General features: G+C 33.5%; 1 protein-coding gene across 1 annotated transcript; it reads right to left on the bottom strand.

Annotated features, from left to right (window-relative positions):
- Positions 1-505: 505 nt before the first annotated feature.
- Positions 506-15,277, bottom strand: LOC148619941 (uncharacterized). Its single transcript, XM_088580389.1, has 9 exons — positions 14,985-15,277; positions 9,310-9,502; positions 8,877-8,968; positions 8,415-8,553; positions 8,027-8,155; positions 7,664-7,810; positions 5,413-5,592; positions 1,805-1,859; positions 506-1,242 (listed from the first exon to the last, which is right to left on the bottom strand). Exons 4-9 carry the CDS (start codon positions 8,434-8,436, stop codon positions 753-755), a joined length of 1,023 nt encoding a protein of 340 aa, XP_088436515.1. The 5' UTR covers positions 8,437-8,553; positions 8,877-8,968; positions 9,310-9,502; positions 14,985-15,277; the 3' UTR covers positions 506-752.
- Between the last annotated feature and the right edge of the window lie 1,129 nt (positions 15,278-16,406).

The raw sequence follows: 16,406 nt of genomic DNA, 5'->3' as shown, positions 1-16,406 counted from the left end.
AATCGTAAATCTAACGCTTGTAGATTGGGTAAGCAGAGTCATGCAGTCAATCTGCCATCGTAAAATCTACATCTACAACGACGACAAAACCGTTATCTCCTATATCCAGATTTACTTATAAAGGTTCTAAAACAATAAGTTTATTAGTCGAATGAATTTAATTACAATTTAAATGTAAATGTGTGAAATTAAGTCTTGAAGTACCTTGGTCGTCTCGCTACAGCATGATTTCATAGATTCGACATCGTCTTAAACATACAAAAAACTTCTTTTTGGAAGTCATTGCCTTGACGCGAAACTCGCGGTATAAATAGTATTGGTTATCAAATCGTTTGGAGTAATGATAACGTGGTTATTTTGGAGACACACCAACCTGTAGGTTGTTAGTCCTGTAAGATTCGTCTCAGTTGGTGAGAATAGAACAAATCATGGTCTGTCCATGAATACAAAAATAAAACAATGATTTAATGTCTCAAAATCATATGAATAGATAAAATATGGCACCTCTATTTATATAAAATTTATTTGTTATTCGGTTTCACAATAGTGATAATAATACCAAAGAAAAAATCATTGTTCAAACAATGTGCTTACATTCTATTTACAATAAACGAATTGAAATTATAAAATGTTTAAATCACACTGTCGTTCTCTCAACCTTTAAATTGCCATATTTCGCTTTAGGTTTGCTCAATGACACAGGACAATTTATGGACGTCTATGGTATCTTCGAAAGTTGTCTTCTGTAGTCTTTAACTTTCAGCTTCTACAATTGAACATGGCGATTTATAGGTGTCGTTTGCATCTTCACATGTTGTCGTGGTCGAATATTGGTTCATCTCATTCAAGCATGCATCGGTCGAACCGCTATTCATATCTAGATTTCCTTCTATATCAGCATTTACTTTTTTGTTCCTTTTAGACGTTTGCAAACCTTTTTTCCTCAGAAACTTCTGAACCTCCGATTGTTTGGCACTGGCTAAGACTTTCTGCCAAAACATGCCACTATTATAATATGTATTTGGTTCAATATAACCAGTCAAATCGCCATTGTTCCTACGTAGTGGTTCTAAATATCCTGAATTATTTGGAGCCTCGTATCCCGAATCGGCCATATGTTCTGGTATATCGTCAGGAAAATCATAGTTAGAAACATACTCGTATTGAGATTCAGGCATCGACTGTGTTTGTAAAAATTCTGTGTACAAATGCTGCTTGAATTTATATCGTGACACCCCGCACCTTAAATGATAGCATTGAACATAGTACAAAATAAAATAAAAATAAAATAAAAAACATTTAAATAAAAAGTAACTTTCCACGATAAGGATTCATTATACATAAAATTAGTAAAACATGGTTTATATAGAGGAAAATGATAAAAATATCCATCTAATAATAAAAATATTTATCAACAACGGTACGAACGACAGATTAAATTTTGAATATTTTAAGTTTAAACACAGTTCAATCCGTATAATAAAGTTACCAAAACAATCTAGAATGACGATTGTCTTCGTCAATACATTTATTCAGTGAAATTGACTTTGCACATGGCGGCTTACAATCGACAAAATGACATGATTGTCATTGAAATATTTGTAAACAAGGAAAACATGAAAACGATAAAATTATTTCAAAATCGTTATAAACACATGATGTCGAAGATGAATGGGATGTAGCAAAATCATCGTGTCATACTGTGATTCGTGTTGCATTGTTGATTATATTAACTTTGAATTAACAAGTGTGTAAAAACTGTGACCTCGGATGCTGTAAACAACTACATGTAATAAGTACCTACCCTATAACCACAGATATTAAACACACTATAATTAAAACGGTTACTGCAATCACAACTACAATAAAAAACAAAAGAAGACAATGTTTTCAAGTCTGTTCTGTTACCATGATATGATATATAATTATAACGAGAGTAGGTATGGTGTATATGTCAAAGAGACAACAACCCTATCTGGATGAAAATATCAACCCAAGGCCATTTATTGGTCTTCAATGAACGATGAGGCAACCCTCGTACCACAGGGCAGGTTGTAGCTGGCCACGAAACATCATTATACACAGATATAGTGGCATACTGCTTCATTGTATCAGGCATTTTATAATGTATAGAAGTAAAATTAAAAGCATATAAGGGGATAAAAACTTCCAAAATATGTTAGATTTAGAAGGCTATTTAATGGTCGTTCCCGCGACGGGACTCAATTTGTACTGCTGTGAAAGAATAATTGCTTGCACAAGATCCAGCGTTTTTGACCACTAAACAAGCTAGACTATCTACAATGTTATCTTTAGCTTACATGGTAATATCTACTTGAATGTATAATCTAGGATTTGGACCTATAGAACTAAAGAACAGCTCATTTAAACAGACACATGCAAAATCATTGCACATGAAATTCACGGAATTTGACATTCTTTGAAATCCACCATGATTATCACGTGAAAGAGTAATCAAAGGAACCAAGATTCTTGCGGAAATCAAAAGAATTTAATCCAGGAACAAAAACCAGACATGGGAAACAGACACACACAACAAAGAACATATTATTACTGAAAAACGAAAAAAAAAAACATAAACAAATAATGAAAAAGTGCAAAGCACCAAAGTAGACTCCACTAAAACTGGGAGCATGGGCTAGATGCACCGGCAGGGTAAATTCATCTTTATTGAAAATTACAGATGGATTTCATGTGAAAAGCCGGTTGACCTAATCTGACCTGGAGTTTTGCATAACATTTATTTGTTAATTTATGTCAACTATAGAAAGGACAATCAAATGAAGTTTCAAGTAAAATTAAATAGACTTCTTGAATACTTCTCACAATGTGACCTCAATAATATGCTGTATATCATGTCTGGCCTTAAATGTCCCTGAATTACATTCTTTTGATTCCGCTAGAATTTTGAATCCCATGATTACTTTTTGAAAAGCATGATAAAAAGAGGAATCAAGGGAACCAAGGTTATAGCGGTAACCAAAAGAATGTAATCCAGAGACAAAGACCCGACATGGAAACAGACATACACAACAAAGAACATAAAGTAACTAAAATCATACATACAAAGTAACAAAAGAAAATGAGCAACTCTGATTCCATTAAAAACTGGGAACAAGGACAAGGTGCACCGGTAGGGTAAGCGTCCTCTGTTTGTCTAGAAACACCCGCCGAGTTGCTCATAAAAAGTCAAGTCCGTGGTAGACAAACGAGGAAAGGAAAACTATGACGACCATAAAACTTCTGTAGTGATGACTTCAATCTTGTAGCAACATAATCCTGTACCAGAAGCCTATTTGTTCGAGTTCTAGTGTGATACAAAAAGTCTGCGTAGTTTCGGCAAGCTCTGGTATAACGTATGAGTTTTGATATGAACACTCCATACGCAGGTCCCGAAGGGATGTTGCCACAGATGACAATTCTGAATGAAAATTCATCTCGTTTGTCGTAAAGTTTTACTATCGATTTCAAAGTGCAGGTCAATATATGAGGCTGACTTCACAGTGTCTGTAGTATCCTTTATCTCAAGTTCTTTTGGGTAGATGCGATGTATCAAATCACCGAAATTAGCATTGTTTAAATATAGTTTCTATATAGCGGAAACTGAAATTGAAGGATCTAGCCAAACGATAGTCTTTCTTTCTGATCAGATCAGGTATAAAGTCAGCCTCATAAGAGTGAAGGAATAGGTCAGCAAGTAAAGGAGCACAATTTGTTCCAATTGGAATGCCGACCGTTTGTTGAAAAACACGTCCACAACACTGGACAAATATCTTGTCGAGTAAAAATTCCAGCATTTTGTAAACATCTTCCTCTGTATATTTGGAAGATGATTTGGAATTATTTCTTACAATGTACGAGGAATCTCTCACAAGAACTATATATTTGTATCTAAGTGTACCATCTTTTTTCGAAAAACATTTTATAATGTATTTAAGTCGGGATTTTAACTGAGTATTGGGAATAGAAGTATACAGTATTGAAAAATCATAGGTTTTAATGCTATTATATTCAGATAATAGTCTTGAACTAATTGTTTCCAAAAGATCTTTCGAATTTTTCAGGATCCACATTGAATTGATACCACTACGGGAGTAACAAGTGTTGTGGAAGGACTTCAGACCCTCTTTGACAGTTGTGAGTATAGAAGTTTTGAAAATTTACAACTAAAGCTTCTATATGAAATTGATCCAACGTAACCAAGCGCATGGCATTTGAAAGTTAGAACAGCCTTTCTACGACACAAAACGGGACAACTTTGCTGTTTTTTCAGTTAAGGATTTATTATAGATCTATGGATCTTGTGAGGAAATATACCAATTGTCAAGTCTCGTTGGTTTTATTGTTGTTGTTAAAACTATGTTAGTTGTAAGATGTCATTCATTTACTTTCAGTCTTGAAATGATTAAACTCGGAAGAAGTTTCATTTTTCCATCAGTATATGTAAGAAAATACCGTTAATTTAATATTCAATCCGATTTGATAGACACGACTTGTATCATTTATGTTCCCGGGACTTGTTATATACTGTACTTATATAGTGATCATACAGTATACTAAACAATATTTATTGTGAATTAGAGAACATTGAATACTCATTTGATAACAAGCTTGTTGATAAACTTTACGGCTTCTCAGTTAATGACCCATGTAAGTGTTGATCAGTGTATAAACATATTTATAAAAAAGTATCAAATCATTCGAATGAACTGTTCATACTTTGTTAATTGATATTTATTAATAATACAAAGGGACACTTCGTGCAACTGGAACTTAATTGAGAAACTGTATCAAGATGCCATTCTCAGTTAAATTATTGATTTTATAAACCTTGCCCCGTGACTTTTGAAAGACGAAAATGAAAAAAGGGACTACAAGTATTAAAACTGAAGCATCCTAAAAGAAATTCAAATCACAAGTGAGCAGTATGATTGAGTCAGTAATGAAGAATTATGTTTGGTTCTTCCAAATTCCTTTTTGAATCATTTATTTTCATTATAGCATGGCAATTGTTTGTTTCAATTTGGTTTTGAATTGAAAAGTCATAAACAATCATTTTTCTGTCCAGGATCATGTAACTACATAAAAGCTGCAGTCTTGGGTGAAATTCATATAAGGAAAGGGTTAATATTTGCATTAAATACGGGTTTTTTGTATCTATTTTGTTTATAAATTGAATGCATCACTTTTCTTCCATTAATATTAACGTTGGTTTTCCCGATCATTCGTAAAAGGACATTTTTGACAGCATTGGAATACAAAACACTTTAAATTATACGGAGCTTAATTATTTTAACGCTAGAGCTTGTAATAACTTAGCTGACGAAAAATGGCCAATAGAACCTCTTATTTGTAGCTATATCAAATTGGTTATCGAGTGTGATAACATACCCGAGATTGGCAGTGTGAGGAAACGTGGAAACTCGTTTTTATCACCATTGTTCCTAGATTTCATCGGACGACATGCCTCTTTGCATAGGAAGGGTAACTTTGTCGAACAGTTTTCTACTTGAAATGATTCATTTGATGTCATTACAATGCCTTTGCAATCCCCAAATTCAACAGATTGATCTGAAAAAGGTATAATATTTCACATTCTTACTCTGTATTTTTATGTTTTGTAGGTTGATATGATATTGAAGATATGACAGTAATTCGTAAGTTGAAGGCTTATTGGCATTATGTGTATTGACAACTGTTAAAATCAAACCAAACAAATACATTTGTAGATAATAACTTATGTTTTTATTTGTTAAAAACTTTCTGAATGATATATATTTTTCGGGTAACATGTTATTTTGTTCAAACTGATTTGGTACTGTTACATTATTTACATCCATTTATACGTTGTCCGCTTTTCAAAAGTTCCGAAACACAATAACGGTATTATTACGGATCAGAAAATTACGAAAATTAGAAATTGGTGCTAAGTAATATCTCTATATATACGATAAAATATGGTTTGAGAGCAGGCAGTTGACAATTTGATATTTACAAGTGTTAACTGGAACAACCTTGTTTTTCCAAAATAGTGTAACATTCTTTGAATATCATTAAAACAATACAGATAAAGAATGGGTCATGTACTATGTAACACTAGTGCCGATACTTCCATCTGTTTATTACCAGGGATACTCGTCCTTTAAAAGTTTGGAAAAAATAAAGAAACTAATACGCACTTGCCAAAACTAGGATAAAATGTAAGAATATTTTATTGTGATTGTTTTGGGAATCTTACTTCACTTTATTGGTTTGGCAAAAATAAAGTCATCAGTTTTCGGCTTACATACATACAATGAGTATGTATATTTTCATCAACAGATAAAAATAGGGCTACATTAGGTCTATATCAAAATTGATCCTGAAATGAATCCTTAGTTTCGTAATGTCTTTTTTAAGGAGATTTTGGTCACATGCTTTAGCAACTTAGTATTCCTATCATAAAAAGCTATTATATCAAGACCTAATTGACAAAATACCAAGTTTGTTGAAGCTTTAGTCTCAAATGTCCAGATCGGACAAAAAAACGCGTGTTAACATCCTTTCGTCATAGGAAATCAATATACTATGCACAGAAACAATACTTTTAGACGTCATTCCCACATGTTAATGTTGTAACAGCCCGTTAATCTTTTTAAATTTAGTGTAGCACATTTTAAACACAAAGTTTTATCAAAAGGTCGTTTTAGTGGATTAACTTACATTTTCAGTACATGTAAGCCTAGAAACTGAAATAATCTGAGGTATTATTAAAATTAATTGGGTTTCACTAAATTGTTTTTGGTAAATTCTTACAATCAGTGGATTGTGTAAGACAAAATAGACATTTAAGCTATAGATACCATACATAAACTTGACTTTATGTCATTCTAAGCGGGTGTTTAAAATTGCATTTTGAATTTTAGCCACCAGCGATGATTTGATTCTAAGAGTTTTCTTTCCTGTCTGTCATTTCACATTGTTGAAGTTTTCAACAGATTTCATTGAAGAACACGATTGTCTTTCAGTCTAATCTTAATTTAAACTATTTAAAGAGTAATCAAGGGAACCAAGGTTATAGTGGTAATCAAAAGAATGTAATCCAGGGACAAAGACCAGACATGGAAAAACAGACATACACAACAAAGAATATGAAGTAACTAAAATCATACATACAAAGTAACAGAAGTAAATGAGCAACTCGGACCCCAGTAAACACTTGGAGCGTGGACCAGGTTCACCGGTAGGGTAAGCGTCCTCTGCTTTTCTAGAAACACCCGCCGAGTTGCTCATAAAAGTCAAGTCCGTGGTAGACAAACGAAGAATGATAAACTATGACCCGTTGAATAAATCAGTTTGCATGGTGCTGATGGATACGTCATAACGATCCACGAGCTCATGATGACGACCATAAAACGTCTGTAGTGATGACTTCAATTTTGTAGCAACATAACCCTGTTCCAGAAGCCTATTTGTGAGAGTTCTAGCGCGATACAAAAAGTATGCGTAGTTTCGGCAAGCTCTGACATAACGTATGAGTTAAGGTTACATTTTTACATTTAATCGGTATTCTTGCCATCCCGCCTAGAAGACACAGATTGTCAACATGAATAATATCTAAAAAAATCGAAAAAAAAATAAAAACTAATATAATAACTAATACCTTCCATAGTCAAGTGTGTCCGAAATATCGATGTCCAGTAAAATTTGCTAGCTTGTTGAGTATAGGTCAGATTTCTTGGAATAATGTGGTAGCCTTTCTGTCGACATTCGTTTTGATAGCCATACCAGTTCGTTGGACCAATTTCAGCTAAAAAGGTGAAACATATACCGTGGAGACTTCAAAGTTCTTGAACAGACATTGATGAAACTTGTGAATAAGATATAACAAAAAGATCTGATCATACTGGTGTTTTACCTAACAAATTAAGTGATGTATTTTTTCAAATGGGAAAAAAATGACATGTGTTGGTAACACATAAATGCAATCTATAAAAAATAATTTATCATCTGACAAAGAACATACGTTGTGTGGATGTGCAGACATAGCCCAGTTTATCATTGCAATCCTTTACTATATATTTGCTTTTATCTTCTCTGTCCCTAGCAATGCATTCCTTTTCTATATATTTCGTTGAAGGAACCAGATCATCGACTGAAAATTAAAAAAATAGAGATCTGTTGGACGAAAAAAGTAACTGTATGGTAAGCGTACACATTCTAAGATATTTAGACACTAAAATGACCAACAATCCTGCACACTTGTGCCCTTCTTGTTCTTTGAATATTTGACTTTGAAAGACCTTAACAACACCAAATTAAGCACTTTAGTTTATTCAAAGTTATAGACTGTTTTTGACATTATCACATTTAAGTCTTTTTACTTATCTTCTAAAACAATGAACAACACCTACTTTTGACATATTCAAAAATCATTGTAGATCCTCCTTCTGAACATGCAAACTCTGATGAATCATTTTTACAAGTTTGTTTGCAGTCTTTCAGTCTGTAATCCACTGTTGGTTTTGTATTCAAGCAAATGCAATCCTTATTCTGAAACCATATACTACATCATATTTTGTTCACAGACATTCAGATCATATCCTTTCTTTATTTAAATAATTTCTAACATAAGTTAAAGCATTTTTAACATTTTGCTATGTTTTGTTTAATTATATGTAGGTTTGTCTACAAATCGTCTTTCCAATGGGCGCAGTTAAGAGAAATTAAATATGTTTATTCGTCATCAATGCTTGACACGTAATGCCTAATGTACGTATTTGTTACTACAAAAAAGAACAAAAATCAGAACCAAATTTATGAATGCAAAATTAAAGTACTTAAAATAAAGTGCATTAAATAAAGATAAGACAAACCTCGTAAGCAAAAAACGATTTATCCGAACAATAGAAAACACATCCATCTAATGATGCTGATATTGTTCTTTGCCACTTCTTAGATGTACAACCTACACATATAGGATTATTTGTGTATTTTTTCTTTAGTATTATAGACATTCAAAAACATTAATATTAATGTTTTTGTTTTTTTTTTAAAAATAACAAGTATGTATCATCTTCGGATTTTCATATCTACGTTACACAGTGGAAAATAGTATAAATAAAGAAAATTTGTAAAAATGAAATTGATGAAAGTAAATACCAAATTACAAAACTAACCATGACGGTTTATGTTCTTGCATTTGAATGCAACATTAAAGATTTCCTATTGTCTATCGATTTTTTTTAAAATTGAAAGTACACTTAAATCAACATTTTCATTCAACATTAATAATGCACTTGATCTTACCAATAAATACTGTCCATTTAGAATACTTGACTCTTGTTCCTGTCCAGGCATGTCGTTTGTTTGTTTGGGTGTTTAGTATTTGAGTTATGTTTGAGAGGTCTGCACTTTCATCAATATGCGTTTTTTTTTGCTAAAGTACAAACAGTATAACCTGTTTTCCAGTCAGTCGCAGGTAACCCAAGATAAAGAGAAGCTGAAAAAGTATAAGTCGTTTTAGTACGTGGACGGAGAAAACACCCGTACACCTCCAACAGATCAACTAAAATATGATATTCAATAATCCTTATACCTCCCAGTTATGAATCATTTTGTCGGCAAAAAGTAAACTGAAGCATTTTACATTTTTATTTTGCACTATCTCTGCATTGTTGAGGCAAAATTCGAATTCTGTGTTTTTATCCGTCTTACTTCATCTGTCTACAGAACCAAGTAATCTTGCATATATAGATATCACCAAATAGCCAAATGTTTCCAACCCTACCACAGAAATTGCGGTAACATGTAGGACTTTGGAGTAAAATGAACAAAATATGTATACTACCCAAAACAAATCTCTAAAATTGACATTTTATTTTCAGTTTCAAAACCTCTAGAGTATTTATGCTTCAGTAAAAATGCCTTGATATTTTCAGTTGAGTACCATTAAAAATTATTATTCTGCGGTTATCATGATGACGTCTGGTGATTTTCATAGTCAGAATTTAACACAATTACATAAAATTGGATTTCCGATATGCTTATAAGGAAGTCGCACATCAATAAAAAACGTCTTTAATTTCGTATTACGCGAATAAGTTTAGATATGCATTAGTTTGGCTCATTAGAAAGCTTAGCTAAACATTTGTATTTGAAAGAGAAATCTAGAAAACCAAGATTCGAGCGAAAATCAAAAGAATGTAATCCAGGGACAAAGACCAGACATGGAAAACAGGCACACACAACAAAGAACATAGAGTAACCAAAATAATACATACAAAGTAACAAAAGTAAACGAGCAACTCAAACTCCGCTAAAATGGGAGCATAGATCATGTGCACCGGTACGGTAATCGTTATGTGCTTCTCTAGGTTATGTAACAAGAAATTCCCACCGAGTTGCTCATAAAAAGTCAAGTCCAGAGTAGTCGAAAGAGCAAAGGAAAACGGTGACACGTTGAATAAATCAGTTTCGTGGTTTTCGTAACGATCCACGAGTTCGTGATTACGACAAAGAACCTCTGTAGTGATGACGTCAATCTTGTAGCAACAAAACCCTTCTCCGGAAGCCTAATTGTAAGAAGTCTAGCGCGATACAGAAGGTCTGTATAGTTACGACAAGCTTTGGCATAACTTTGTGTTTGAAAACTCCATACGGAAATGCTGAAGGGATGTTGCAACAGATGACAGGAAAATTGACAATACAGAATGAAAAGTCATCAAGTTTGTCATATAGTTTGGTCAATAGCTGTCCTTTACCATCGACCTCTAAGTGTCCGTCAAGATTTGACTGACTTTACAGTGTCTGTAGTATCCTTTATCTCAAGTTCTTTGGGGTAGGTGCGATTTATCACACCCCGAGACTTGGATTATTCAACGATAATATGTCATTTATATAGCGGAAACTGAGAATAATGGTTCTAGATTATTGGTGTTTTTTTTTTTCATCAGATCAGGTATAAAATCAGACTCATAAGAGTGATGGAATCGGTGACGGAATAGGTCAGGAAGTAGAGGAGTGCATTTATTCCCATTGGATTGCCGACTGTTTGTTGTACGCCAACCACACTGGACAAATATGTTGTCGATAAACAATACCAGCGTAATCCAAAAAACATTTTCTTCGGTATATTTGGAAGTATAAGGAATCTCTAGCAAAGAACTTCATATTTGAATCGTACTGTCTGTTTTGATTAATAACGATGTTTTTAGGCGGAATTTTAATTGAGTATGGGGAAAAATAAATAAAGTTGAAAAATCATAGGCTTTAATGCTATTGTATTCTAATAATAATCTTGAACTGAGGGTTTCCTTTGATAGCTGTAAGTATAAAAAAGATCAATTTTGAAAGAGGTTTTGTGGTACATTTTGCAGATCCAGCTATGCAGCGTTGTTTGTATAGATTATTGTGGAGTTTAGGAATCCAGTACTTAGTTATAGAAAGGACGTTACGGAGAAATTCGTTTTCGATAGTTTTAATTTTCCGTTATGACGTGACTGGAAGGACTATATTTGAGTGAGGGTAACAACAAAATTGCCGCAAACTAGTCTGATTCATAATCAAGTACAAAATAAATCTGGCAAAACCAAGATTGTAGCGAAAGTCAAAAGAATGTAATCCAGGGACAAAGACCAGACATGGAAAACAGGCACACACAACAAAGAACATAGGGTAACCAAAATAATACATACAAAGTAACAAAATTAATCGAGCAACTCAAACTCCACTAAAATGGGAGCATGGATCATGTGCACCGGTACGGTAATCGTTATGTGCTTCTCTAGGTTATGTAACAAGAAATTCCCACCGAGTTGCTCATAAAAAGTCAAGTCCAGAGTAGTCGAAAGAGCAAAGGAAAACGGTGACACGTTGAATAAATCAGTTTCGTGGTTTTCGTAACGATCCACGAGTTCGTGATTACGACAAAGAACCTCTGTAGTGATGACGTCAATCTTGTAGCAACAAAACCCTTCTCCGGAAGCCTAATTGTAAGAAGTCTAGCGCGATACAGAAGGTCTGTATAGTTACGACAAGCTTTGGCATAACTTTGTGTTTGAAAACTCCATACGGAAATGCTGAAGGGATGTTGCAACAGATGACAGGAAAATTGACAATACAGAATGAAAAGTCATCAAGTTTGTCATATAGTTTGGTCAATAGCTGTCCTTTACCATCGACCTCTAAGTGTCCGTCAAGATTTGACTGACTTTACAGTGTCTGTAGTATCCTTTATCTCAAGTTCTTTGGGGTAGGTGCGATTTATCACACCCCGAGACTTGGATTATTCAACGATAATATGTCATTTATATAGCGGAAACTGAGAATAATGGTTCTAGATTATTGGTGTTTTTTTTTTTTTCATCAGATCAGGTATAAAATCAGACTCATAAGAGTGATGGAATCGGTGACGGAATAGGTCAGGAAGTAGAGGAGTGCATTTATTCCCATTGGATTGCCGACTGTTTGTTGTACGCCAACCACACTGGACAAATATGTTGTCGATAAACAATACCAGCGTAATCCAAAAAACATTTTCTTCGGTATATTTGGAAGTATAAGGAATCTCTAGCAAAGAACTTCATATTTGAATCGTACTGTCTGTTTTGATTAATAACGATGTTTTTAGGCGGAATTTTAATTGAGTATGGGGAAAAATAAATAAAGTTGAAAAATCATAGGCTTTAATGCTATTGTATTCTAATAATAATCTTGAACTGAGGGTTTCCTTTGATAGCTGTAAGTATAAAAAAGATCAATTTTGAAAGAGGTTTTGTGGTACATTTTGCAGATCCAGCTATGCAGCGTTGTTTGTATAGATTATTGTGGAGTTTAGGAATCCAGTACTTAGTTATAGAAAGGACGTTACGGAGAAATTCGTTTTCGATAGTTTTAATTTTCCGTTATGACGTGACTGGAAGGACTATATTTGAGTGAGGGTAACAACAAAATTGCCGCAAACTAGTCTGATTCATAATCAAGTACAAAATAAATCTGGCAAAACCAAGATTGTAGCGAAAGTCAAAAGAATGTAATCCAGGGACAAAGACCAGACATGGAAAACAGGCACACACAACAAAGAACATAGGGTAACCAAAATAATACATACAAAGTAACAAAATTAATCGAGCAACTCAAACTCCACTAAAATGGGAGCATGGATCATGTGCACCGGTACGGTAATCGTTATGTGCTTCTCTAGGTTATGTAACAAGAAATTCCCACCGAGTTGCTCATAAAAAGTCAAGTCCAGAGTAGTCGAAAGAGCAAAGGAAAACGGTGACACGTTGAATAAATCAGTTTCGTGGTTTTCGTAACGATCCACGAGTTCGTGATTACGACAAAGAACCTCTGTAGTGATGACGTCAATCTTGTAGCAACAAAACCCTTCTCCGGAAGCCTAATTGTAAGAAGTCTAGCGCGATACAGAAGGTCTGTATAGTTACAACAAGCTCTGGCATAACTTTGTGTTTGAAAACTCCATACGGAAATGCTGAAGGGATGTTGCAACAGATGACAGGAAAATTGACAATACAGAATGACAAGTCATCAAGTTTGTCATATAGTTTGGTCAATAGCTGTCCTTTACCATCGACCTCTAAGTGTCCGTCAAGATTTGACTGACTTTACAGTGTCTGTAGTATCCTTTATCTCAAGTTCTTTGGGGTAGGTGCGATTTATCACACCCCGAGACTTGGATTATTCAACGATAATATGTCATTTATATAGCGGAAACTGAGAATAATGGTTCTAGATTATTGGTGTTTTTTTTTTTGTTCATCAGATCAGGTATAAAGTCAGACTCAAAAGAGTGACGGAATCGGTGACGGAATAGGTCAGGAAGTAGAGGAGTGCATTTATTCCCATTGGACTGCCGACTGTTTGTTGTACGCCAACCACACTGGACAAATATGTTGTCGATAAACAATACCAGCGTAATAAAAAAAACATTTTCTTCGGTATATTTGGAAGTATAAGGAATCTCTAGCAAAGAACTTCATATTTGAATCGTACTGTCTGTTTTGATTAATAACGATGTTTTTAGGCGGAATTTTAACTGAGTATGGGGAAAAATAAATAAAGTTGAAAAATCATAGGCTTTAATGCTATTGTATTCTGATAATAATCTTGAACTGAGGGTTTCCTTTGATAGCTGTAAGTATAAAAAAAGATCAATTTTGAAAGAGGTTTTGTGGTACATTTTGCAGATCCAGCTATGCAGCGTTGCTTGTATAGATTATTGTGGAGTTACGAATCCAGTACTTAGTTATAGAAAGGACGTTACGGAGAAATTCGTTTTCGATAGTTTGAATTTCCCGTTATGACGTGACTGGAAGGACTATATTTGAGTGAGGTTAACAACAAAATTACCGCAAACTAGTCTGATTCATAATCAAATCCAAAATAAATCTGGAAAAATAGATATTACGACACCGGAGCAGCTGGTACCGCACTGGTCCTGATTTGGTACAGGCACAAAATAATGGGTTAAATCTAGGTTTAACAGCGTGCTATACCTCCCTATTCCAATGCGGCGTGAATTGAGAGTTTTGGAAACAACATTCACGTTTTTTTGCCTTGAGGTCCTCAATCTCTGCGACATGCAAAAGCCTTTTATAAATGAGAATTTGGATGTAATAGGTGAAGTTTAGGAATATCAAATAATAGGTATTGATTTGTCTTTGAATTACAAAGGAAAATTGTTCGTGACATTTGTTAGGGAAGATGTAAGGTAAATTAATTTCAGCTGAACCTATTCAAGTTTGTAAATGCAATAGTCAATCATCAACTGTTTTCTGACTATTTGCAACTTGCTTTTCCTGAATAAATAAATAATTTGTAGACGAATTTAACTGAACGTCGAATAATAATTGTTGAATGCTTAGCCAAATGTGACTACAATGATACATTTTAAAATTTTCATTTTCCAAAATCAAAACAAAAAAATTATCTCAAATCATTTAACTTCTAATCATACCTACCTATTATATCAATCAATGGAACAAATCCACAAACTTGAAATATTTTTATCATATTTAAACGCACAAACCCGTCGCAAAATGAGCGATTATAGCATTTGTTTCCTTGTGTGAATCATACATCATTAAATTTGATAAGTATTTCTCTATCTCGCTGTATGGCAATTTCCGAATTTAAAAAAAATATATTTGTATATCCATAAAATTGTATATAAGTTTCAATATGTGACCACACGAAGTGCTACACTGCTTGAATAAGGGTTTCCATTATAGGGGAACTTAGTAAACAATTTATAAAACTGCAAAAGAGCTCATTGGTTCAGACAAAAATAGTTCACATGAAATTCAGCAAGAGTTTATACGTGTGTAGATATCTTAAATACATTACAGAAAATGACCTCAATATACTTTAAATATGTTATTAAGTGAAACTCCATGGTTTATGATTTGAGAGCATAGACTACATGATAGAGATTGAAGATGACTCAAAAATGTACAGGCTAGTCAAAATTAACAAAAAACCAATCAGCACATGATTGTGTGCATATAAATGCGAGAGAAGTTTTTCTTCGATGCGAAGAGGGACAACTCGGCTACTTTTGTAAGATTAATTGTAAAACCTATAAGGTTGCAGTCTTTTTAAGTGAATTTTAGACAATAAAGCCCGAGCGATTAATACTTCTACATTGTAGTTTTATTTTGAGTTAATAAAACTTCTGTTTTTACTCAAAACAAGTTTTTTAGTTTTACAAGTTGATATATACACTTTACTTTGGATGAAAAATAATGAAATGAAACAAAAGTCAGTACAGAAAAAGGCCAAAAAAAAAAAAACAAACAAAACAAACAAACGAACAAACAAACAAACAAAAGAAAAAAAGGGGGCGCATTATTTTTTTAAGCCTTTATGTTTTTACGTAGTCCCGCTCACTGATATCACAACAGTATTGATCTGATAACTGTTCATTGGTTTGTATCTTCTTACCAACTATTACTTTCACAAAAATTATTTTAATACAAATGTAATTTGCATCAAGAGAACTTGCAACCCAGTTTGTCTTTTTTAGATTTTTAAAAAAAATTAAGGCACCTAATGAGAGGACCTTTTTATTCTATGCTCTATTCAACGATTTGCGATTTGTTTGATGGGATATTCTAAGTAATAAAATAAGTCACATCTGCTTTGTTTCGTCATGTGATAAGAGCAAATACTTTTTTCAATTGGGACAATTTTTTTTCACACGAAAACTAAAGGAATGATACATATTAATCCGGATTTATTTATGGAGATTCAGTTATAAATTGCTTGGTTTGTCAAATGAGTTTTGTTATAAATTACGTGTATAAATGCTAATTAATTATATAAACTAAAAATTTAGCCTCAGTGATATTGTGTTAGCGTAATTTCTAGAATTCGACCAAGGC

This window comes from Perna viridis, chromosome 4 (genome assembly GCF_037379345.1).
Source record: "Perna viridis isolate PV_CMFRI_1.1 ecotype Kerala chromosome 4, ASM3737934v1, whole genome shotgun sequence".
NCBI lineage: Eukaryota > Metazoa > Mollusca > Bivalvia > Mytilida > Mytilidae > Perna > Perna viridis.
This window is presented reverse-complemented; position numbering and strand designations above follow the sequence as displayed.